The sequence below is a fragment of the Cebus imitator genome, unplaced genomic scaffold, assembly GCF_001604975.1.
Source record: "Cebus imitator isolate Cc_AM_T3 unplaced genomic scaffold, Cebus_imitator-1.0 Scaffold187, whole genome shotgun sequence".
Taxonomy (NCBI): domain Eukaryota; kingdom Metazoa; phylum Chordata; class Mammalia; order Primates; family Cebidae; genus Cebus; species Cebus imitator.
In genome coordinates, this window is record NW_016107502.1 from 2,820,402 (window position 1) to 2,846,897 (window position 26,496).

Below are 26,496 nucleotides of genomic sequence, written 5' to 3' on the forward strand. Positions count from 1 at the left end.
TAGTGCTCCGCTCCCTGTGTCCATGTGTTCTCATTGTTCAACACCCACCTATGAGTGAGAACATGTGGTGTTTGTCTTGTTTATTTACTGCCTTTGAGTTTGGGAATTGTATGGAAGAGTCTTTGTGCATGGATCTTCCTACATGACCTTGGCATGTCGATGACTACGTTTTCATGTTCCATTCCTGTTTTGATGAAATAGAAGTGTGTAGTAGAGGCTCGCCTTGTTATGAACGGTAGAAGGAAACCCAGTGTGGCTAATGTCAAGAAGAGCTTACTCCATTCAAGAATTATTTTCCTATTTCTACTTCTATTTTCAAAGACAGTAATTGGCTTAAGTAACAACTTCTGCCTTGGTAAGAGGTGTCTGCAGAGAAAGATATTAGCATGTTTTAAAGCTTGTCCACATTTCACGATTCTTACATTTGACTTTGAGGAAAAAGGTTCATAAAACCACTTTGAATTATGCCAGTCAAAACAAGTTATCTGGAGATCGAATGACTTATAGCCGTAGGTATAAGTTGATAAACAGATAATTTTTTTTTTTTTTTTTTTTTGAGACAGAGTTTCGCTCTTGTTACCCAGGCTGGAGTGCAATGGCGCGATCTCGGCTCACCACAACCTCCGCCTCCTGGGTTCAGGCAATTCTCCTGCCTCAGCCTCCTGAGTAGCTGGGATTACAGGCACGCACCACCATGCCCAGCTAATTTTTTGTATTTTTAGTAGAGACGGGGTTTCACCATGTTGACCAGGATGGTCTCGATCTCTTGACCTCGTGATCCACCCGCCTCGGCCTCCCAAAGTGCTGGGATTACAGGCTTGAGCCACCGCACCCGGCCTGATAAACAGATAAATTAATTGAGTTTTAAATATAGCTAATAATGCATCCCACATGCTAGGCCATCTCATAAGAGCCTTATGTACATGATTTGTTTTTACCTTCACAACAACGATGTGAGGTAGGTATGAGCATGAGCTTCATTTTATAGTTGAGAAAACAAACTCAGAGAGGTTAATAAACTTACCCAAGGTCACACAGCTTCAAGGAGATAGAGTCAGGGACTCGAAATCATGTCTGTCTGACTCCAAAACCATGCTTCTACTCTCTCACTTTACTGAAAAATCCGTAACTGGACTTGAGGTAGTGGATAGTGTGGTCTAGAATGGCACTTCTTAAAGTGTATCCTATAGAATGATAGTCTTTGTTTTCCTTTTGGATTTTCTTTTTTTGAGACAGGGTCTTGCTCTGTTATCCAGTCTGGAGTGCAGTGAGTGGTGCAGTCATGGCTCATTGCAACCTCGATTTCCTGGGCGCAGGTGTTTCTCCGACTTCAACCTGCTGAGTAGCTGCGACTACAGGCACACGCCACCATGCCTGGCTAATTGTTGGCAGAGATGGGATTCCCCCATGTTGCCCAGGCTGGTCTTGAACTTCTGGATGCAAGTCGTCCACCCACGTCTGCCTCCCAAAGTGCTGGGGTTACAGGTGTGAGGTGCCATGCCCAGCCTAGTCTTTGGTTTTACAATTTTTTTTTTCATGGTTGAACAAGTTCAAAAAGCACTAATGTTTACAATTTATCAGAACAGTCCAAAGTTTTGAGAAGCCTCATAGTAAAAAATAACAAAGAAACACACAAACAGAAACCGGTTCAATTTTTTTAATGCCTTTTTATTTTGCTGAACACTTGAACACCTTTTAACATCCTGGGGAACCAACTTTCCACAGAACATACTCTGGGGAACTCCATCCTAGATTAAGTAATCCTGGACTAGGAGAGGCAACATATTTCAATGTTCATTTTTAAAAATGATATCTAGCTCAGTGAGTTATTCCACATTTCTGGATTGCAGCTTTCTCAATTGTAAAATAAGAAGGTCAGTTCCTAAATTATATGCCATACCTTTTAAATGCTGTGGTCTACATGTAAAGCAAATGACAGTGTGTGAATTTATTTTTTCCCTTGTTATTGATGTTGGCTGAGGGGCCTGAGGACAGTTACCCAGTAGGGTCAGCTACATTCTGATTGCTCACAGATATCTAAGGGTAAAAGGGTCCTATGTCTGTCACCCCTTCAAGTGTTGCTGTAAATGTGGTAGTACACTTAGCCTGTGGTGCCTGTCCCGAAGCTGCCCTGTGTCCCCGAGCCTGGTAACATCACCGGGCTTTCTCTGGGCTCGCCCATGCTGGACTGCCCTTCTCCAAACCACACCTCTCTGTGTAGCCTAGACAGAGCTCCCTGATTCCGACTCTTGTCAAAGCAGTGTACTTCACTCTTTCCTCAAGGGGCTGGAGCCTTTTCAAATGCTTTACGTAGTTGTCCCTGGTCCTAGAATGTTCTTCCCATTCCTGCCTGAATAAACAGATACTTCTCATCCTTTGCTCCCCAGCCTAAATCTCACTTCCCTCATAAACCTTTCTTTATTCCTTCAGCCTGAACTGATCTGACCTTTTCTGGACTCTTAGTTAACAGACAGCGTTTATCTTATCTGTCAGCTTTTCTTCAACTGCTTCGGGTGCCTTACTCTCGTGTTTCCAAATTTATCATAAACCCCCTAAAAGCAGTTCTACCGTTTGTATCTCTTACGTGTTCCCTGCAAATTCTAGCATGGTGTTCCTCAAATAATATTTGCTCAATAAACACCAGGTTGATTAACCCACCGATGCTTCCCCCGTCCAGCTGCTTGTTTGGAGTGTGAGCCTAGCAGAGCCGCTCAGCGTGATGAGAGACGTGTCAGCTCACAGCTGCACATAGCTCATGTGGAATTCGGCAACAGGAGTTTCCCCATGTTCCCTCCTCACCCTGACCAACTCCTTCATCAGAACTGTTTTTGATAGTTCAGTAAATCCAGAAAGAAAAATTAGGAGAAACTCTCTGAGTTGTAATTTTTTTGAGATGGAGTCTCACTCTGTCGCCCAGGCTGTATTGCAGTGGCGCAATCTTGATGCAGCCTCCGCCTCCTAGATTCAAGCGATTCTCATACCTCAGCCTCCTGAGTAACTGGGATTACAGGCGTGCGCCACCACACTCAGCTAATTTTTGTATTTTTAGTAGAGATGAGGTTTCACTGCATTGGCCAGGCTGGTCTCAAGCTCCTGACCACAAGTGATCCACCTGCCTAGTGGTCCCAAAGTTTTGGGATTATAGGCGTGAGCCTTTGCACCCAGCCTGAGTTTTGTTAAGAATGGAGAACTTGTAGATTCTTGGTGGTGGGAAGGAGGCTTGCTGCCTCCTTAGCCTTCAACATGACTTACTGGACAGATTCTTGTTATGATTATTGTCAGGAACTTTTTAAATGAGCTAGAACTGATGCCGCTTACATGGGGTTGGTTGGCTATAGGTGGGGTCTTCCTTTTTCTGTTGTTGCCTGTTCTCTGACGTTTGTTTTCAGTAGAGGCACAGCTGGGAGGATAGGGTTTATATTTGATACCTTTATGGGCTTTTCGGTGCTTGCTCTTTGATTGCTATTTAAATAGACTGGAAAGAGTGCAGAATGCTCTTATTCATTTTGTTTTCTGTAATGCTTCTCACTGTCAAAAATAAGAAAAAATAATTGGTGGTTCCTAAGGGCTGCAGTTCCCGTGAGGAACCTGAGGTGGTCATGGCCATGTTCTGGATGGGCACATAGGCCTGGGAAGACCCCAGGCCCTAATGACTCAGTGGAGGCTTGTGAGTGGTCAAGTGTGACTCAGAGCCCAGAAGCAGTGAAGTTAAAAATATAAAAATGTGACATAATAGCAAGTTATTCTAAACCATTTTATCAGCAGCACCCACAACAGTACCTGGTGTATAGTAGGCACTAAATAAATGCTGGTAGTGAATGAAAGGGTCAAGAAGAGTCATGCATGCCAGATCTCACCCGGTGGTGGTGGCGCGCTGGTGGGTGATGCTGAGATGATTCTGAGGCTCCATCCAAGGCCAGTAGGCAGGAATCCTGTGCTCCCTGAGGGCTTCCTGCCAGAAAAGGGCAGGGCATCATGGTGGTAGTGTATTGTTATAGCTGCCCTGATCTGGGTCCTTAGCAGCCCCTTCAGTTAATGGGGCTAGATTATACATAAGACGTTCTTGGGAAAGTTACATTTTCCATCCAGCCATCCGGCCATCCAGTGAACATTTATTGGGTATTACCATGTACCAGATACTTTGCTGAGGGCTGGTGATTTAGTGGTTACAGTAAACTTACAACTGTTCCCTGGACCCATTGGTGTGGGAAGGATTCAGATGTCATATGGCTAGTTATAAATTGGGAGGCAAGGCCGGGCATGGTGAATCACACCTATAATCTCAGCACTTTGGGAGGCCAAGGCAGGAAGGTCACTTGAAGCCAGGAGTTCAAGACCAGCCTGGCCAACATAGCAGGACATCATCTCTACTAAAACTAAACAAAAATTTAAAAAAGGAGCTGCATACAGTGGCATGTACCTGTGTTCCCCGCAACTCAGGAGGCTGAGGTGGGAAAATCGCTTGAGCCCAGAAGGATGACGCTGCAGTGAGCTATAATGATACCACTGCACTCCAGCCTGGGTGACAGAGTGAGATCTTGTCTCAAAAAATAAAATAAAATAAAAAATTAAAAGTGAAATAAGACGCACCAACAGAAGAAAAAGACTGAGGTATGATGAGAGAGCCAACCAGAGGAGATTCATTTAGATGGTGGCAGGGGAGATGAAGGGAAGGCGCCATTTAAGCTGAGATGGGAGCACTGGGTAAGGCGTCTGCGGGTGGGAAGAGCAGGTGAGAACCTTCCAGAAGAGGGAAGGACATGCCCACGGGCCCCAAGGTAAGAAAACCCTGGACTGCGTGTGGAACTGAGGGGAGCTAGCGTGGGAGCAGCTTAGAGAGCAGGGCAGGGGCTGAGGCTGCCAAGGGAGGCAGGAGGCATGGTGCCTAAGCGGCCTTGTCAGCCATGTAATTTAAAAAGTTTGGTTTTAATCCCAAATTTTATAAGTCAGCAAACATGCATTCATGTGTAGAGGACCTCCTGACAACAGAATCAAAAACCATAAACAAATACAGAATTAGACACTAGAGAATGTACATTGTGTAAATATATCACTGTCTGTCTACACTCAGTGTTGCTGCCGTTGGGAAATTTACCTGTGGACACGGGTGGGGCCGAGGGGAATGGGCAGCCCCTGTTCTTGCTGTTCTTGGTGTACACAGAGAAAGTGTCCCTTTGGCTCCAGGTTGTAGCTGACCTTGGCTGCTCCTGGCGCTGTTTCCCTTTTGATCGGTGAAGGGCTTAACGCTCACTTGCATGGGTGAATGTGTAGCAACTGAGCGGGGACAGATGTTTGGCAGCAGGGAACCCTCAGGTCCTCCTCAGCGCGTGCGTGTGTGCCTCTCACGGGCACCACCTGGGGAGCAGGGGGAGAGCAGTGGGTGAATTCCACGGAAACTTGGCTCCTCTTGTCCTCTTTTCTTCAGCTCCAGAATCTTCCATCCTTGTCCAGCTAGCAACTTGTACCCCTGTCACACTGTTTGTCTTCTCTGTGTGTCTGAGTCTTCAGGATGAGTAAAAAGTGTGATGATCATCTTCAGCCCAGCGCTACCTCTCAAGATGAGTGAGATGCCATAAGTAATAACCATTGAACTTCGATGATCTAGTGACTGGAGGAGGAGCAGAGGAAAGCACCAACTAATAAAAAGAGGCAGTTGACGGGCATTAATTTCTGTCGACACGTGTGCCCCCAGTTCCGTTTTTATGCCCCGTCTGCATTCTTCCTGGGTGACCTTTCCTGCTTGCCGCTGGGAGAGACACTCTTAGGCCACTGCAGACATTAGTGACTCATGGGTCATTAAGATTATGTTGTTTCTATTTTATACTGTTAGACCTCTTCCTTGATCTTCAGGATCGTTGGATCTCCCAATGTTTGTGCACCTCGGGCATGTTAGTGAAACTTTCTGTGCCTCAGTTTTTTTGTCTGTAAAATGGGAACAGTGCCTTGTAGACTGTCCAATATATGCGGTTTCATTCCCTGCACCCGAGGAAAGCACATGATTTTAATATAAAAAGGAAACAAATCATCTCTCAGACCACACTGCTGTGCCCCTCTGGAGGGGAGAGGCCGAGGGAGACAAGGAGGGAAAAAAAAGTAAGAAAAGACAGTAAACCCCTCAGACTGTGGCAGTGAGGCCAAAGTGAGCTTTCATGAGAACCACATTTAGCCCTGGAATAAAAAATAAGAGCAACATACTTTAAAAATTATTTATGATTTTAAGCACATGAAAGACGTATCATGTACCCAGGGAGGGCATAATGGGGCACAGCTGGCTAACATGTGTCTCTCCATTTCTGAGGCTGTTCATAATTCTCTGATGTCCAAGAATAACTGTAATAATGATGCCACTGCTGATTGTGTTAATAATAATAAAGAGGGTTGGGATGTCTTTCCTGAATCCTGCTGAAGGCAAGAGGAGAGCCTGGGCTGCTGGGTTTGCCCAGGGCAGAAAGGGGCACTACAGCCTGCTTCCTTCTCACGGGCAGTCCATGGAACCAGCCAAGGATCAAAGGGCATTGGGTTGAAGGAAAGGGCTCTAGCAGGGAAGGCAGGAAGCCTGGGTTGCTGACATGATTTTACCCTTGAATGTGGCCATTCCCAGCCCCTCTGAGTCTCAGTGTTCTCATCTATGAAGTGGAGATGCTAATCCTACCTGGCAGGCACATCTTACAGAGTTTGTATGGACTGTGGATGAAATGATGCTCAGGGAAGTGCTGGGTCCACTGCAAAGCATTCCATACACAGAAGGGGTTGTTATCATCCTTGTGTTTCTGCAGCGCTTGCCACAATCAACCACCAAGCTCAGAACTGGACATCTAGGAGGTATTCAGAGATGCTTGTACCATGAATGAATGTTTCTTACTCATTAAATGTTCGAAGCCATTGGACAATGCTTTTTAAGGCATTTGTTTCGGTTTCCTCCTTTATGATTTGTTAGGTGGGTCTGGAGCAGCGCTCAGTCTAAGGCGAATTATCCTCCATTGCTGAGTCAGTCTGAGTATGCTACTCAATGCCCTGTGAATTAGGTGACTTTCCCATCCAGCTGGTGGGCATAAGTGCATTTCAGACGGTTCCCTCTTCTGTCTTGGGTACTTTCCTCACATTCATGTTGCTAAGTACTCAAAGAGGACCTTCTGCAGCTCTCTGGGGTGCTCTGTCCTGTGAACTCTAGTTGCCTTGTCTCCCCAGACTTAGAGCTTGGTCTTCTCCACTCAGGGATTTTCCTGGACTCCACCTGTCCCCTCTCATCTCTCAAGGCAGCGAGCCAGACTCACAGGGTTCTTCTTTTCTGTCTCCCATCTCTCAGGGGTCACTGCCTTTTATTGCCTGATGTCCAGTATCTTGAAAATAATTATTTTATATATTTTGTTTGGGTGTTTTGGTTGTTTCGGGCAGGAGAGTTAATGGGTCCCTGTTACTCCATCATGGAAGGAAGTAGAGGTTCCCTTGTTTTCTCTTCAGAGCTGAAGAAGGTGGGAGAGGGGAATGACTTTCCCAGAGCTGCACATCTCACTGGTGTCAGCAAGGAGGCATCCTCCTGTCCTCACTGTGTGCCAGCACACAGGCGAGATCCCTGCTCTCCATAAGTCCATGGTTTGCTGGGGAGATGGACAAATCAACTGAGAATTCGAGACAGATGCATAAGTCAAGAAAAGCAAACCACAATATATTCTTTGAGGTGGATATTCATCCACAGGGTACCAAGAAAGCATGGCAGGAAGTGAGAGGGCAAGGAAGGGCTCCTGGGAGGGTTGGTACGTGAGCCTTGTCGGGAAGGAGAGGCAGGAGTCATCCAGGTGGGAGAGGAGGGAGGACGTCTCAGAAACAGGTAAAACACACAACAGCTTGGAGGCAGGAAGTAGGTCCTTTGCCTCAAGTCCAGTGTGCATGGTGTGGTACCATGGGGGACACCTACGTGTGTTTGATTGCAGGTATGTTCCTGCTTCATCCACACACTGAGTTCCTGAAGTCTGGAAATTTCCTCCAACACAAGTCTGCTGTGGTGTTTCAGCCTGGGAAAGTCTGTGTAGGGTCTTGTTCAGGGCTACGCAGTTGATGTTACCATGAGGTTTGGTACTCTGGTCTTCCAGCAATATTCCTTTCAGTGATACGGAGCGTGCTCCATCAAGAAGCAGTCGAAACTTACCCCCGTCCCACTCCTGGTCCCAGTAAAACAGCACGGGAGCCCACGCCCTTTAGCCCATGTCTCTAGGTGAGCCCTACCAGATCTATTGCCAAGGTGGACAATAGGTGGAACCTCCCAGAACTGCCTGGAGGTTCTCAGCTGAATGTCTGCCAGAGCCAGGCCCTGAGACAAGTGCTGGGTTAGAAATCTGCGTCAACTAAATGCGTGCATTTCTGGCGTCGGTGGGTGCTGCACTCCTGAGTGCCTTTGTACTTGGTAGGAGGAGGGGGAGCCTTTTGGCCTACTCGAGGCCTTAGGCTTTTGGCTCACCTCTAGCCTGGTTTATTTCTGCCAAGACCAAACCAGCTGTCTTATGACTCTTTGGATCCCAGTCTGGGCTCCTCCAGTGACAGCAACTGCTGTCGTCAATAGTGGTTCCCCAGAGATTTCTCATTCATTCATTCATTCAGTCAGTCATTCATAAAACAATAGTGAACATTTTGGACAGTATCTTGTCCTCATAGGATTATGGTTTGGTAGGGATGGCTGGACATTCATCAAACAATTGCTCAAATAAGTGTAAAATTACAGCTGTGATAAGTGTTATGAAAAAGGGGAATTAGGGCTCATGAAGTACTGTGAAGGTGGGACTTGCCATTGTTTGGAAGCCAAGAAAAGCTTTTCCCAGGAAGTGGCAATAACGTGAGACCTCACTGTGAACAGAGGTTGGTGACCCAGCAGGTTGGGTGTCGGGAGGTGCGGGCCGTAGGGAATTGGGAGGAGATGTGCTCAGCTCAGCCAGTATCTGGGTGCAGTCAGCAGGAACTACATGGAAAGGGAAATATGGAGACGTCTGCAGATTCCATGGGATGTGTTAAGAGTTTTGGTCTTTTTCCTAAGAGCAATGAGTGACTGTTGAAGGCTTTTTAATGAGGAGGCAAGAGGACTGGGTTTTTGCTTCAGACGCCTTACTTGAACTTCAGTGTAGAGACTGAATTGGAGGTGGGCAAGAGTAGAATTGTCAGATAGAACACAAGATGACTAGTTAAATTTCAATTTCAGATAGAGAATGTATACCTTTTTAGTATATGTATGTTCCAAATACCATGTTGGACATAATTACATTTAAAAAACTATTGTTTTTACTTTTTTCTTTTAAGTTTTAAGTAGGTTGCAAATATTGCATGGGACCTAATTATGCTAAAGATTATGCATTGTTTATGTGAAATTTATATTTAACTTGACATCCTGTATTTGTATTTGTTACATCTGGCAACGCTTAGAAGAGAAAATGTGGAGAGACTGGTTATAGACCAGTTGTTGTTGTAAACTATTAAAAGTTGCTTACGTTAGGATAGCAGAGGTGGGGATGGAGAGGAGTGGACAGAAAAGGAATCGCCATAGCTGGTCCAAATCTGCCATTCAAAGGCATCTGGAGGACAGAGGCCATCGGCTTCCCTCCCATTCTGAAACTTTAATTTCTGCACACATGCTATTTAAAGATACGTGGGTATGTGTATGGTGAACTCCATAGTCTCAGTGCAGGTCAGCTGGCTGGTCAGAAACTGCACTGAATGAAGAGGTGTGCTGTGACAGCGTGAGGTGGTCTTCTTTCTGTCTCCATACCTCTAGGCCAAAGACACCTGAGAGGTGCGTTCTGTCCATTGTAGTGATCGATGAGGTTTGGTAGAAAGGTCAAGACCTTTATGACAATAAAGGCAGTATTGTAAGTTGTACATTGCTTTTCCCCATGACAACTCACATTTTAGCAAATGAAAGAGAAAAGTAAAGCAGTCAAGAATGCGGGCTTTGCCAAGGGTTTAAATCCCATCAGTTATTAGCTTATCGACACTGTGTGTGTGATCTTGGCTGAGATACTTAACTCTCTTGGCTTTGCAGCATATTTTAAGATTAGCGCTAAAGGACGTGGAAAGCCGGGCCAACAGGAGATGCTTAATAATGCTATATGCTACCAGAAACACCAATCCCCTTGTTTCAGAATGCAGGCTTACCCTCCTTCTCACACAGCTCGCTTCATTATCTTCTCAATTCACAGCTCTGCTTTTGTCACTGTTCACACCCTTCACTGTCCTCTGTTGCCTCGTGCGATAGATCTTCATGCACTCAACTCAGTTTGCCCCAGCTGAGTTTGCCAACTGAGACCAGTGCGTGGGGACCTGCTGCACCAAGCAGTGGAAGCACAGGTGATTGTCACTGTCACTCATCAGAACCCCTTTCTCCAAGCAAACCAGCCCATGTAACCCTCTTTAAACTCAGCTTGACCTTTTCCACATTTTTTTTGTGCGCCTAGAGTGTCTTTGCCTGTATCTGTTCAAGCCTTATTCATCAAAAGTATTTATAAGTTGATGTTAACAGAAATATGATCAAAACAAGATATGAAGCATGCATAGGAAATGAAAGAAATGCTTGTCACTGGGGAAATGGCTAAACAAATTAGCATTCATGTCTACTGTGTAATACTACACATCCATTACAGTAGCTGCATGCAAACTGACCTGGAAAGATATCTATGATATAACGTTAAATTTTAAAAAGCAAATTATAGAGCAATATGTGAAGTATGGTCATAGTTGCCTGAGAAGGAACCTAGTTCTAGCTATACAGAGAAAGTAGGGATTAAATATATTCCAAACAGTTAAGAGAGGTTTCCTTTGGAAAGGAGGCGAGGAATTGGGTTGGAAGTCAAAGGAAACTCCTGACATTTAGTTAATATGCTTTAATGGTTTCAGCTTGTTTGTTTACCTGAACTGTGTTAATTTTGTAATTGGAATTAAACCAAAATGCACAGAAAAAACTTTAGAACTAAGTAAATGGTGGTTTTGTTTTCATTGTTAGACTGGGGAGGCTCTTGCTCTGTCCTTACTTACCATTATTTTACTAAAGAACAAAATGGTAATGGAAGAAGATTACCCTTCTGCTAAATCCAACTGAAATGCTACTCCCTCAATGAAACATTTTCCTAATTCCTCAACTGAATGTGCCCCTCCTCTCTTTGAACCCTCAAAGCACTTTACATATCTTTTGTGGCATTTTCTCACTCTATCTTAGTGAGTATTTAGGTACCCAAGTATGAAGACAAGTATTTCATACCGGTCATACTGCCCGTCTACACTGAAGTAACATGAAGCTACCATGGTAGAGAAGGAAATGGGATTTCAAGTCAGAAGGTCTGGATGTTGCCTCTTGTTCTGAATATCTATCGCAGCCTGACAGATTAGCCCACACTTAGTAGCTTAAAACAACAGGCATTTTATTTTATCTCATGATTTTTTTGGTCAGGAACTTGGGCAGAGCTGGGCTGGTTGATTATTCTGCTTTATGTGGTGTCTACTGGGGCCACTTGGTGGTAGCCAACTTGGGGGGAGGGTTCAGGAAGGCTTTAGTTGCATGCCCACTGCTTGGCAGGGCAGCTGGAAGACTGGGCTCAGGTGAGTGTCTTTCCCTCACTGCATACTCTCAGGGCACCTCTGTAGACTTTTTATGGTGTGACTCAGGGCTTCAAGGGATAAGGCAGACCAAGGCTGAGGCTGCCCGTTTTCTAAAGCGGTGGTCCCCAATCGTTTTGGCATCGGGGATTGGCTTCATGGAAGACAATATTGCCATGGACCAAGGGTGTGGGTTGGCGGCAGAGATGGTTTCAGGATTAAACTGTTCCACTTCAGATCATCAAACATTAGATTCTCATAAGGAGCATGCAACCTAGATCCCTCGCATGAGCAGTTCACAGTAGGGTTCATGCTCCTATGAGAGTCTGAGGCCACCGCTCATCTGACAAGAGGCAGAGCTCAGGCGGTAATGTTTGCTCACCCACCACTCACCTCCTGTTGTGTGGTCTGGTTCCTAACAGGCCATGGGCCAGTACCAGTCAGTCTGTGGCCCCGGGGTTTGGGGACCTCTGTTCTAAAAGATAGAACTGGCATAGTGTCACTCCTGCTATACTCCACTGGTTAAGCATCCACAGAGCCCACACAGATTCAAAGGGGTTGGGAACAGAGATGCTACTTCTTAAAAGAATTTGTGTAAAAAATGTGCGGCCATCATCAATTTATCACAGCGTTGCTATGAGAAATACAACTTCTGTGTCTCAATGACTCCATTTGCAAATTATAAAGACCAAAAACTATAATGTATGTAAAACATGCTATGCATTATAAAAAAGAACTGTATGCACTAGAAATATTAATAATCACCTTGGTACTAAATCTATGCCTTACTCATGAAATGTTTAATACTTTGAAAGCAAACTCATTTAAACACAGATATTTCCTAAGAAAAACACAAAGAACGTGCTGCTGGTTGATCACACGGAAGCGTGGTGCAGTTTCAGACTATAGACTTTGGATTAGGTTGACGTGAGTAAAATCCAGGCTCTGTCACCCAGTTCCTATCTATGTGGACTTTGTTAATTCGCTTCACCTCTCTGAGCCTTAATTGCCTCATCATGATATAGAATTAGTATTACCTACCCAGCAGGGTTGCTGTAAGCACTGGAGTTAATTTGTGTCAAGCACCTAGTAGGGTCACATAGTAGGTCTGCAGTTTCTCTTAAGATGATATCAAGTGTTATAGAAAGTTTGGACTCCTCACTTACTTCTCTGCACTGCTCACCTCCATGAGCACAAAGGATTGAGAGGGGTCCAGAGTCCAGGTCCTTGGGAGAGCATTGGGGAAAAGGGGAAGGCCCTCCTTCTTGTTTCTCCCAGTCTCTTCCTCTCTCCAATGCTCCCCTCTAGGAACCTGTATCCATGCAGCTTTTGTGAAGCCATTCCTCTCTGCTGGAAGTGCCCCCCTTTTCAGACCTGTGGCTTTTCCTTTCATAGATGTACGAGATCAAAGCAGGAGGCAGCATTGCAAAGAAGTTCAGCGTGGTTCTGCAGAAGCTGAGCTCGCCCCTGCAGCCCCGAGTTCCAGAACACAGCAACAACAAGATGAAAAATCTCTCCTATCCATTCTCCAGGGAGAAGATGTACCTGTGAGTATTGAAGCTGGTGGAGCAAGGGTGTGGGAGGGGATGGGAAGGAAAATTGAACACTGTTCTATGCCTCAGCCATGGGGCTCACGAAACGGGTGCCCCAGTGTCTGGGAGAGAGCGTAGGAAGCATGCTCTCATGGTGACATTGTCCCTGTGCCTGCTTTGTGAACTCCCTCCCCATGTGAGATTATACCAAGCAGTCCTGGGTGTTTGTCCAGTGGGAAATCTGCCACTTGGCCATTTTGCAGGATGGAGGACAAACCAGGCAGCAGCCAACAATAAACTTTGGAAGTCTGTGAGAAAGTGGTCAGACACCTGTGTATCTTCTGTAGAAAAACCTTCTGCCCTATTGCCAGCCTAATAGGGTTTCAACAGGATATGATAAACCAGAGAGAAGCTGGGTGAAGCTTCTGGGTGCCTGGATCCCAGCTACCTACTTATTCACTCATTGACTCTCAGCAGTCTTCTCCTGCCCCTGAACCCTACCTGGGAAAAGTGAATAAAAGCTCTTCACAGAGATAGCTACTTGGGAAACATTTGAAAGGGGGAGCCAGGGCTGGGAAGTAGGAGATGCAGCCACCAAGCATCAGCTTTGCTTTAGGAGCTAATGAGAAAATAAACAGCCATCAAGGGTGATGAAAAAATGGAGCAAGAGAGGGAAAGGCCGGGGCATGGAAGAATGCAAGGAAGCATGCTCTCACAGTGACAGAAAAAAGGACCTTCTCTTTTTAGGAGGTGGAAGTCATGGAGCACTGTTTCTGCTGTCCGTGACAGACCATCTCCTATCCATCTTTGCTGTGTTCGATATTATCCTGCACACATGCATATGCTATTTCTTCTGCATGTATTTACCCTCTCATTGAGTCCTCATGCCTCCTTGTGAGGTGGCCACCCAGATCTAATCTATCTAGCTCTATCTAGATCTATCTTCTATTATAGAGAGGAAACTGAAGTCTAGGTCTGTCCAGGGTCACACCGCCCTACGTGGTTGAGCTGGGCCTTGCATGATGGCTTGCTGCTCCTGTGCTGCTTCCCTGCATCCCCATTCCTGGGCCTTCATTTATGCTGGTGCTGGCATCTGAATGGTCACCTCCCGTGCATCTCCATTTGTTTCACTTCTGCTGTCCTTCAAGACTGGTTCATCCACAACTTCCTTTTGAAGGATATTCTGCTCTTCCCAACCAGAAGCACATGCTTCACCTCCTGAGCTTTCATAGCAATAGTCTGCATATTACCATCTTCTACTCTGCATCAGTTACTTGGAGAAATGTACATCCCGGTGACTGGGACTTCTGGGGCGCTGGGAACACATTTCCTTCCTTCATCAGTGCATCCTCTAGCATGGCAAACATGCCCCATGGGCTATTTTCTGAATGAAAGCTCAGTGTGTGAAGTTAAAAACAGACACAGCCCTTGCACAAGTAAGATTTTGGTATCTAACGAATGAGATGACAGTGACATTAAGTGAAATTTGAAGAATCAGAGTGATAATCCAACACCCTGAAATGATACTCTTTTTGATTTGTATTTTTTACTGCCTTTGTTCATGCACTGGTATCTTTTTTACATACTTTCCATTTGGAAACTTATCATCATATAATGTTTTTCTAACATGGTGTAATCTTTTTCTATACACAAAATTTTCATAATTATAAATTTTAATGGCTGCCATGATACTCTATTGATTTTGGCATTGCATCTTATTGCTGTAATATTTATTATAAATACCTTTGCATTGTTTATATTATTTTTTCTTTCCTTGTGTTGAATTTGTTCCATAGAATAAATTTCTAGGATGAGTTTTTAGAATTCCTGGATCTAGAAAAGCATAAACACTGTGTGTGTGTGTGTGTGTGTGTGTGTGTGTGTGTGTGTATCATACGTCTTGCTATGTTGTTTTCTAAAGGTTTGCTGTGGGCCTTGGGTGGCAGTGGTCTCAGGGCAAGGGTAATGAAATGACTTTGCCATCTGCTCTCTTGGCATCTCCAGGTACAACGTCCAGGAAAAGGACACCTTCTTTGATAATGCCACCCGCAGCCGCATTGTAAGTAAATGGATGCACTGTGTAGGAAAGAGGGTGGGGCAGGGCTGAGCCCCTAGTTGGCAGGGCATTCTCTTACCCTCCCTGCCACCTCACACCGTTATTTGCTTGGAGTTGCCTGGCAACTGAGAAGAGTACGCAAGAGCTTCCTGGTTCCCCAAAAGAAATGGCAAATAACTGCCCTCACTCGTGGTTTGAGAGGAGTATCTTCTCTTTATGAGTTCTCTATAAAGTTCTTCTTAGAATTAAAAAAAGCAGGGAATGTCGTAGTTGGTGGAGGGGGGTTATTTAGGTGAACTCCTTAATTTACAATTGAGGAAACTGAGGCTCTGAGAAGCAATGCATTGAAAATAAATCATATAGATTGTTAGTGTCAGAACAAGGACTAGAAATAGTCCTTCTGATTGTTGGGCTACTGTGTTTTTTTTTGTATTTTCCCTTCTTTCAACTTCCCTGACAGAGTCATGTGAATTTACATAACAAGGAACGCTAGTTAGACAGTTTGCCCAAGGATAATACTACCAGCCCATTCACTAGAAAGCCAACACTTGTTCGGGTGCATTGGCTCATGCCTATCATCCTGGTACTTTGCGAGGTCGAGGTGGGTGGATTATGATGAGGTCCGGAATTGAGACCATCCTGGCCAACATGGTGAAATCCCATTTCTACTAAAAATACAAAAAAAATTAACTTGGTATGGAGGCGGGTGCCTGTAATCCCAGCTAGTTGGGAGGCAAGAGAATTGCTTGAACCCAGGAGGCGGAGGTTGCAGTGAGCTGAGATCGTGCCTTTGCACTCCAGCCTGATGACAGAGCGGGATTCCGTCTAAAAACAAAAAAGAAAGCAAACACTCATGACCATAGCCCTTCTTTTACAGTCGTTTTGCTTTTAGGTCAAATGTTTGAATTTTGTAGGATGATCAATTCTAGTGAAAATCTGCACATGACCTGTGTTTCTGTGGCCCTGCATGATCTGTAGAACATCTCCATTCACCGACCAGTTCTCTATCGCCCTAGAGGTCACTTAGCCTATGGGCAGAAGACAGCAAGGGGCCCAAGGAATGCCACAAACACACACAGGCCCACATGGGAATCATGGAAGTGCATTTCCATTGATCCTTACAAAAGAACTGAAGTTTCCACAGGAGGAATAAGGGTTAGATACCTGAAAGGACCTCCCAGCTAATAGGGTGGTAAGAAAATATGTGAATCCGAAGGGACAGGTGACTGGAGGAGGCTAGGATATTTCCCAGGCACCCTGCAAACAAGGTATTAACTCTTACTTGCAGGATAGGCAAGGAAATCTCAGATACCTTAGCCTAGTGTTTTAGGCAGAATTAAAATAAGCATAAGATTTCTTTCTTCTTTCAATGGAAAGAGACATTAATGCCCCATTTTCTTGGTTGATGCTATTACAAGCCAATTAAATGTCACTGTGGCTTGGGTCCCATGACTGTGGGGGAGTTATAGGGTGTTGGGGAGATCACTTGATAATTGCAAAGTGCTGGTAAAATAATACAATGCCATATAAATGCTGTTCTTAATTATTAGTGCTGTTGAATTACTGCACTATATTAGGAGCAGAATTAAACTCTTGGGCCCTGCAGTTATTTATTCACCACTCCCTTTAGGCTGTGGCTATGGCAGTATAAATAATGATGGAATAACACATCTTCTAGCATTCATCTCTCTTTCCGGAAGCATCTTCCTTCCTTTCCTCAATCCACCCCACACTGAGAACAGGGGAAAAGAGCCTTGAGTTTTTTCCTGGGGTCTGCTCTGCCCTGGACTTTGGTTGGAGGACCTCACCTACATCTATGGATGTCTTCCTTGTGCCTGCTTCTTTGTGGATGTCTGAGCACCTCAGCTGTTTGTTGCAAAGCAGACTTCATTGCTGGGCATCTCTTTATAGCCTGGCATAGGCTTGGGACTCAGGAAGTCACTAGTTGGCCAACAGGTTTACAAGGACCCACCTTTGTCCCTCCCTGATTCTTTTGTGGGAAGCACTGCTTTCCTCCTATGTGAGAAACAGAGTCCCCTGAAGGCCCCGTAGGCCAGGGGATTCTGTAGGCTGTTTTGGGCGTGTGGAGCTTCAGGCAGGCGAAGCCACTGAGTCGGCAGCTGCTGTGTGCCTAGTATTGTGCTCTAAGACATGAATCTTCAAGGAAGTATATGATATGCTCTGATCAGGGAGGCAAGATGAGGACTCAGGGAAAAAACAGAGAAATAAAGACATCAGTGACAACATATAGGTAGCCCCTTGGCCGTTTCAGAGCACTTTCCTGTTGACGGTCTGGCTGGCCTCACCGCAGCTCCGCGAGATGACCCCATTACAGGCCCAAGCTGACCCTCCTGACGTTTGCTCAGGGCCTTCTGCCTCTACCTCCACATCCAGAGCTTTCTGCTGCCACACTGGTTTTCCCTGTCAGCCTAGCTCCAGGCTGGGAGAAGGGGCCCGCCCCTCCACGGGACCCTCTAGGCAGAACCCCACCTTCCCGAGGTTCCCGCAGGAAGGGCGGCAGACACTGCTCCTACCCCACAGACCCAGGGCTTCCTCCGGGCCCTCCCGAGGCTTTGTGGTCTGGGCTGGGCTTCTCTGTTTTCCTCACCTCCTGTAACTGCAGTCCATTTCTAGCCTTTTTTTTTTTTTTTTTTTTTGAGACAGTGTTTCACTCTTGTTACCCAGGCTGGAGTGCAATGGCGCGATCTTGGCTCACTGCAACCTCCGCCTCCAGGGTTCAGGCAATTCTCCTGCCTCAGCCTCCTGAGTCGCTGGGATTACAGGCACGCACCACCATGCCTAGCTAATTTTTTGTATTTTTAGTAGAGACGGGGTTTCACCATGTTGACCAGGATGGTCTCGATCTCTTGACCTCGTGATCCACCCGCCTCGGCCTCCCAAAGTGCTGGGATTACAGGCATGAGCCACCGAGCCTGGCCTCTAGCCTTTTATTCATTTGCTTTTTTTCAGGGTGGGGTGAAGGGGCAGGGGGTGTGTGTGCGGGGGACGGGGCTTACATCCCTTGCTTCCTCCAAGTCTTCAAGTCTAAATGGGGTTGATGTGCGGGCCAAGAGCCAGGCACATGCTGGGCTTCCCCTCACTCCAAATGGGACCAGGCGCCTCCCACCCCTGCCCGTCAGTGGTGAGGGTGACGCACGGTGCGGGGGGGACAAGGGGCTCACGGCTCTGCTGTCGTCCCCCTTTAGGTGCACGAGATCCTGAAGCGCACAGCCTGCACCAGAGCCAACAACACGATGGGTAAGAACCCCTTCCCCAGCCCTTGGGCCGGGTGCTGACGGCTCCCGCCCTGTGCTTTCAACAGCTCACTTGGTGGGCAGCAAAGAACAAAACAAACAGAAGTCCCCCACGGAGAGGCTGCTTTAGCTTACCCTGAGAAGCCTGCCTTGGTCCCAGGCGGTCCCATCGCCCAGTGGGGCTGCTCCCCTGCTGTGGTAACTTCTAGACCTTCATTACAGGTCTCCAGCTTCCTCCTCCCCTTTTCCCTGTACCTTCCACACCTGCCACTTTATCTCAATAATTTTGTCGCTCCTCTGTTTTTCACCATTTCCAATAGTTTTTAATAATCACCCCAAACACGGTGAGTTCTTAGTTTTTTTTTTTTGTAAGAAGAAAAGCATTTTAGAGATCCTTTAGTCCAATCTCCTCATACTATGTAGGAAGAGATGAACCTCCAGAGAGGGTGCATGACTGGCCCAAGCCCATGCAGCACGTGATGTCTGAGTGAGCCTCTTCTAAGCTTAGCATGCTTCTCAGCATATCTGGCTGCATCTGTTTGCCTTGTGATTTGTTTCTTAAATATTAGAGTAATTGTCTTGGAAGCATTTGAGATCAAGTATAAGGCAGGCAGTCCAGATCCTGACAGATTGTGTAGAAGACATCTGCAATGCTCCAGGTACAATGTGAGCTGTACCCATAACCCCGGTGAGAGTACATTTTGAAAAAAATGTGCCAGAACGTCACACACAAACGTCTTTTGCACAGGAGTCAGCCTGGCATGTTGAACCCTCATTCCCAAGGTGCTACCATCTCCAGGTGGTTTCTGACAGCTTTGGGAGAGCTGCCTTCAGAATGCGCTCTGGGACGGCAAATCTTCGGCTTTTGAGGCAGTTTTGGGTTGGAAAGAGTTCAGAGTCATTTGGAGTCCCGTCTACTGAATAGAGGCGGTGATTTGGCTCAGGAATAACAGCGATAATGATGATGATAGCTAGCTAATATTTGGGAGCGTATTGCGGGGCTCGTAAGCTGCCTGGGTACCCAGGGCACAGTGCTGGAGAAGGAATCACAGTGGGTTTTATGCCATGACAGTCTTTTTAGAATAGTGCTTAACCTCTCAACAGGGCTGTTATGTTTGCTTCAATTTGCTTTGATATATTCATCTTGCTACAAGATTCCAAACAACAATGCACTTTTTAAAAATCAGCTCTTCTGTGTCATGTTAGCTATCTGGAACTCGGTGCTGATGAGGCGAGGCTGAGTAAGCGGGGGAGGGAAATAGCCCAGCACAGTCTCATGGAATGGACTGAAACCCTCGCTCCCCAAGCAGCTGGTTTGTCCCAAGAACAACCAGATGTGTCAAGAGATTTTTAAAACATATTTTTTAGATTTCCTCAGAGCCTTTATCAAATTTCCTGAATTTATCCTCACTTCTTGACCAACTAACTTCTCAATTTCATTGACTTGACTTCTGCCCTTTCACACTGTCCCCAAGTTGACCAAAGTTGCTCCCTCAGACTTCTCACCTCCAGTATTAGTCAGGGTTCTCTAGAGGAACAGACTAATAGGAGATATATATATATATCTCCCAAAAAACCAGATAAATAATATACATATATATGTGTACACATATATACATACACACACACACATATATACAGCTAGTGCTTGACTTACGACCACGATTGGTTGTAACACGATTTGGTCGTAAGTTGAGTAGGCTATATGTACAGTACTGTGAAATGATGTTATAAAAATCTTTAAGTCATATTTTATCATAATTTTCTCTCATTGTTATAGATCATAATTTTCTTTGTTCATTTTATGCCATTTGTATCATCTCTACACCATTTTGTTTCTTATTTTTACATTCGTCAGGTTTAAGTAAAACACTGCATTACCAGTACAACTGGTTTAATATTCGCAAAACATACAAAATTACAAAATACATGTGCATACAAAAATACAAAATACAGGTGTAAAAAATACCATAGGAAACATTTTCCCAATTGCACGCAGAGATGGTAGTGCTGCTGGAAGCTGGTCCGCACTGTCGTACGCCCAGCTGGGCAACATTTGCGCTGCCAGATGCAGAGCAGTCGTGGCTAGCGATTGTGGTCGTAAAGTTGAATGTTCGTAAGTTGCATAGGCCATAAGTCGATTAATACCTGTATGTCAAAGGGGAGTTTATTAAGTATTAATCACATGATCACAGGGTCCCACAATAGGCCGTTTGCAAGCTCAGAAGCAAGGAAAGCCAGTTTGAGTCCCAAAACTGAAGAACTTGGAGTCCGATGTTTGAGGGTAGGAGGGGTCTAGCACGGGAGCCCGATGTAGGCTGCGAGGCTAGGCCAGTCTAGTCTTTTCATGTTTTTCTGCCTGCTTTATATTCCAGCCACACTGGCAGCTGAATAGATGGTGCCCACCCAGATTGAGGGTGGGTCTGCCTTTCCCAGCCCACTAACTCAAATGTTCATCTCCTTTGGCAACACCCTCACAGACATACCCAGGATTCATACTTTGCATCTTTCAATCCAATCAAGTTGACACTCAGTATTCACCGTCACAAGTCCACTTGTTGTCAACTTGAATCCCTACACATCTCCTGAGATCATACATAATCTTTAAATACCGACAATAATAAGGTATAATTACACCTAACATAATACAGCTCTCCTTCGTACACCCAGAAATGCACTAATCTCCAATCCAAATACTGTTACATAAAGTTGACAGTACTTAAACGCTGATAGGGAGTTAATAAATCTTATGTCACATGATAAAGGAAAAAGGAAATAAAATGAAGATATTTTCGTAGTGCAAGTGTATATGTGGGCAAACATGTTTTTAACAAAATAAAGAGGAAATAGTCATGACAATTACAGTCCTCATTTCTGCAGCTGGTCGTGTGGCAGTAGCTGGTATTGATGACTACCTTCTTTTACCACCACTTTGTATCCCCTTTGCCTTCAGCAAGCACCTCAGCAGGTCGTGGTTTTTTTCCTGGTGGAGTGACCCCAACCATTCCTCAGGGGTCTGGGCCATTTGTAGTCCTACCTGGATTGGGCTGCTATAGATTCCCATTGACCTTAATCACAGGACATGGTAATACTAAGAGATGCCTTAATAGATCTCCTGCATTCCATGCATACTCTTCCTTACCTCTGCTGTGGAGTAGTAGACTAATTTCATCCTGATAGTCTGGGTCAATCACCCCAGCCAATGCTGTAACTCTCTTCTTAGCCTGTTGACCTAAAGGTAGGAGGAGCCCAATGTGTTCAGGTGGATATGTTAACTTCCAGTTTAATGAAATCATTGTTGTGTCTCCTGGTGGCAGCACGTGTCCCTCTGAAACTAAGACCTGTAGGCCAGCACAATGTAATGTCGTGGGAACAGGAAACAGAAATTGCGCTAGTGGATCACTAGGGGTGACGATGAGTTGTGCCACTTCCACTTCAATACCTTGATTCCTGGACCCATGAATCCTGGCTATGGGAGAAACAGTACCATATATTGGATGCTGATTCAAAGCATACATAGCTTTCTGGAGAACTTTGCCATAGCCCTGCAAAGTGTTGTCACCTAGTTGGTATAATTATGACTTCAAGAGGCCATTCCACATTTCTGTCAGTCCAGCTGCTTCAGGATGATGGGAAACATGGTAAGACCAGTGAATTCCATGAGCATGAGTCCACTGCCACATTTCTATAGCTGTAAAGTGAGTGCTTTGGTCAGAGGCAAGACTGTGTGGAATACCATGATGGTGGATAAGGCATTCCATGATTCCATGGATGGTAGTTGATACGGTTTGGCTGTGTCACCAACCAAATGAGGTGTATCTTGAATTTTATCTCCCAGAATTACCACATATTGTGGGAGGGACCCAGGACAAGTTAATTGAATCATGGGGGCCGGGCTTTCCTGTGCTATTCTCATGATGGTGAATAAGTCTCATGAGATCTGATGGGTTTATCAGAGGTGTCTGCTTTTTCTTCTTCTGCATTATCCCCTGCCACCACCATGTAAGAGGTGCCTTTTGCCTGGCGCCATGATTCTGAGACCTTCCCAGCCATGTGGAACTGTAAGCCCAATTTAACCTCTTTTTCTTCGCATTCTTGGGTTTGTCTTTATCAGCAGTGTGAAAATGGACTAATGTAGTAAGTTGATACCAGTTGAGTGGGGTGTTGCTGAAAAGATACCCAAAAATGTGGAAGCGACATTGGAACTGGGTAACAGGCAGAGAGGCTGGAACAGTTTGGAGGGCTCAGAAGAAGATGGGAAAATGTGGGAATGTTTGGAACTTCCTAGAGACTTCTTAAATGGCTTTGCCCAAAATGCTGATAGCAAGATGGACAATAAAGTCCAGGATGAGGTGGTCTCAGATGGAGGTGAGGAACTTATTGGGAACTGGTGCGAAGGTGACTCTTGTTACGTTTTAGCAGAGAGACTGGTGGCATTTTCCCCTGTCCTAGAGATTTGTGGAACTATGAACTTGAGAAAAATAATTTAGGGTATCTGGCAGAAGAAATTTCTAAGCAGCAAAACATTCAAGAGGTGACTTGGGTACTGTTAAAGGCATTCAGTTTTATAAGGGAAGCAGAAGATAAAAGTTTGGAAAATTTGCAGCCTGACTATACAATAGAAAAGAAAAACCCATTTTCTGGGGAGAAATGTCAGCTGGCTGCAGAAATTTGCATAAGTAGCAAGGGGCCTATTGTTAATCCCTAAGATCATGAGGAAAATGTCTCCTGGCCATGCCAGAGACCTTTATGGCAGCCCCTCTCATCACAGACCCAGAGTCCCAGGAGGAAAAAATGGTTTGTGGGCTGGGCCTAGGTCCCTGTGCTGTGTGCAGCCTAGGGACTTGATGCCCTGTGTCCCAGCCGCTCCAGCTGTGGCTGAAAGGGTCCAATATACAGCTTGAGCTGTGGCTTCAGAGGGTGGAAACCCTCAGCCTTGGCAGCTTCCACGTGGTGTTGAGCCTGTGGGTGCACAGAAGTCAAGAATTGAGGTTTGAGAATCTCTGCCTAGGTTTCAGAAGATGCATGGAGATGCCTAGATGTATAGGCAAAGTTTGCTGTGGGTGGGGGACCACACTGCTAGGGCAGTGTGGAGGGGAAATGTGGGGTTGAAGCTCTCACACTGAGTCCCTACTGGGGCACCACCTAGTGGAGCTGTGAGAAGAGGGCCACTGCCATCCAGAACCCAGAATAGTAGATCCATTGACAGCTTGCATCATGTGCCTGGAAAAGCTGCACATACTCAGTGCCAGCCCATGAAAGCAGCAGGGAGGGAGGCTGTACCCTGCAAAGCCACAGGGGTGGAACTGCCCAAGACTATGGGAGCCCACACATCAGCATGACCTGGAGTCAAAGGAGATCATTTTGGAGCTTTAAAATTTTATTGCCCTGCTGGATTTAGGATTTGCGTGGGCCCTGTAACCCCTTTGTTTTGGGCAATTTCTCCCATTTGGAATGGCTGTATTTACCCAATACCTTTAAATTGTAAAATACAATTTACCCCCATTGTATCTAGGAAGTAACTAGCTTGATTCTCATTTTATAGGCTCATAGCTGGAAGGGACTTGCCTTGTTCCTCTGCCTATGAGACTTTGTGGACTTTTGGGTTAATGCTGAAATGAGTTAATACTTTGAAGGACTGTTGGGAAGGCATGATTGGTTTTGAAATGTGAGGATGTGAGATTTGGAGGGGTCGGGGTGGAATGATATGGTTTAGCTGTGTCCCCACCCAAATCTCAACTTGAGTTGTATCAGCCAGAATTCCCATGTGTCATGGGAGGCACCCAGGGGGAGTTAACTGTATCCCCCTGGGGATACATGGGGGCTGGTCTTTCCCATGCTATTCTCCTGGTAGTGAATAAGTCTCATGAGATCTGATGGGTTTATCAGGGGTTTCCTCTTTTTCTTCTTCCTCATTCTCTCTTACTGCTTCCATGTAAGAAGTGCCTTCTCCATGATTCTGAGGCCTCCCCAACCATGTGGAGCTATAAGTTCAATTAAGCCTATTATTTTTCCCAGTCTCAGGTATGTTTTTATCAGCAGTGTGAAAATGGACTAATACAGTAGCCTTGGCAGAAGCATTGTGTGCAGGATAGGAAAACCCATATCCTGAGTAAGTGTTTAGTCCAGTGAAGACACACCTCTACCCTTCCCATGATGGGAGAGGTCCAATAAAATCAACCTGCCATCAGGTAGTTGGTTGATCATCCCCAGGAATGGTGCCATATTGAGGGCTCAGTGTTGGTCTCTGCTGATGGCAAATTTGGAACTCAGCAGTGTCTGTAGCCAGGCCAGCCTTGGTGAGTGGAGGTCCATGTTGCTGAGCCCATGCATAACCTCCATCTCTGCCACCATGGCCACTTTGTTCTTGGGCCCACTGGGTGATGACAGGGGTGGCTGGGGAAAGAGGCTGAGTGATGTCCACAGAATAAGTCATCCTATCCACTTGATTATTAAAGTCCTCCACTGCTGAGGCCACCCGTTGGTGAACACTGACATGGGATACAAATACCTTCACAGGTTTTGACCATTCAGAGAGGTCCCCCCACATCCTCTTCCCCAGATTTTTTTGGCACCAGTTTTCCAATCATGCTTCTTCCAAATCCCTGACCATCCAGCCAAACCATTGGCTACAGCTCATGAATCAGTATATAATTGGACATCCGGCCATTTCTCCTTCTATGCAAAGTGCACAACCAGATGCATTGTTCGAAGTTCTGTCCACTGGGAAAATTTCCCTTCACCACTGTCCTTCAGGGATGTCCTAGGAAGGGGCTGTAGTGCTGCAGCTGTCCACTTTTGGGTGGTGCCTGTATATCATGCAGAACCATCTGTGAACCAGGCCCTAGTCTTCTCTTCCTCTGTCAACTGGCCATAGTTGACATAGTTCCTCTGTCAACTGCACCATGAGGCCACTGGTGCAGGCTGGGAAGAGAAGGCAGGGTGGCAGGACTGGAGACCACTTCCTCATGTAACTTACCTGTGCCTTCAGGACCTGCTTGAGTTCGATCACATATGTACCACTTCAAACTGATGATGAAATGCTGCTGTGTATGACCCAGTTTATGGCTAGATGGGTCAGAAAGCACCCAGTTTATGGTAGGCAGTTCAGGTCACATGGTGGCTTGATGACCCATAGTCAAATGTTCAGTTTCCACCAAAGCCCAGTAACAGGTCAAGAGCGGTCTCTCAGAAAGAAAGTAGTTATCTGCAGAAGATGGCAGCACCTTGCTCCAAAATCCTGGAGGCCTGTGCTGTGTCTCAATTGCCGAAGGCTCCTAACAGTATTCCTATCAGCCACGGACACCTCAAGCACTATTGGATCTGGTGGATCATGTGGCCCAAGTGGCAGAGCAGCTTGCACAGCAGCCTGGACCTGTTACAGAACCTCCTCCTGTTCTGGACCCCATTCAAAACTGGCAGCCTTTTGGGTCACTTGATAAATGCATTGAAGTAACACACCCATATGAAGAATGTGTTGCTTCCAAAATCCAAACAGGCCCACTAGGCATTGTGCTTCTTTCGTGGTTGTAGGAGGGGCTGAATGCAGCAGCTTATCCTTCACCTTAGAAGGAATATCTTGACAGGCCCCACACCACTGGACCTCTAGAAATTTTACTGAGGTAGAAGGTCCCTGAATTTTAGTCAGATTTATTTCCCATCCTCTGGCATGCAAATGTCTCACCAATAAGCCCAGTGTGTTTGCTACTTCTTGCTCGCGGGATCCAATCAGCATAATGTGATCAATATAATGGACCAGTGTGATATCTTGTGGGAGCCAAAAGCAATGAAGATCTTTCCAAATAAGATTATGACACAAAGCCGGAGACTTGATATACCCCTGAGGACAGTAAGAATATATTAATGGCCTTGCTTGCTGAAGGCAAATTGCTTCTGGTGGGCCTTATGAACAGGAATGGAGAAAAAGGTATTTGCCAAGTCAATGGCTGCATACCAGGTACCCGGAAATGTGTTAATTTGCTCAAGCAATAAAACCACATCTGGTACAGCAGCTGCAATTGAAGTCACCGCTTGGTTAAGCTAACAGTAATCCACTGTCATTCTCCAAGATCCATCTGTCTCC

General features: G+C 45.7%; 1 protein-coding gene across 3 annotated transcripts in view; it reads left to right on the forward strand.

Moving 5' to 3' along the window:
- ANO2 (anoctamin 2) overlaps window positions 1-26,496 on the forward strand; it is a 384,342-nt gene that overhangs the window by 95,067 nt on the left and 262,779 nt on the right. For all 3 annotated transcript variants that reach the window (XM_037744853.1, XM_037744854.1, XM_037744855.1), the window contains 3 exons: window positions 12,967-13,118; window positions 15,108-15,162; window positions 18,366-18,417. In XM_037744853.1, coding sequence (XP_037600781.1) covers window positions 12,967-13,118; window positions 15,108-15,162; window positions 18,366-18,417 — 259 coding nt within the window. The remainder of the gene's footprint in view (window positions 1-12,966; window positions 13,119-15,107; window positions 15,163-18,365; window positions 18,418-26,496) is intronic.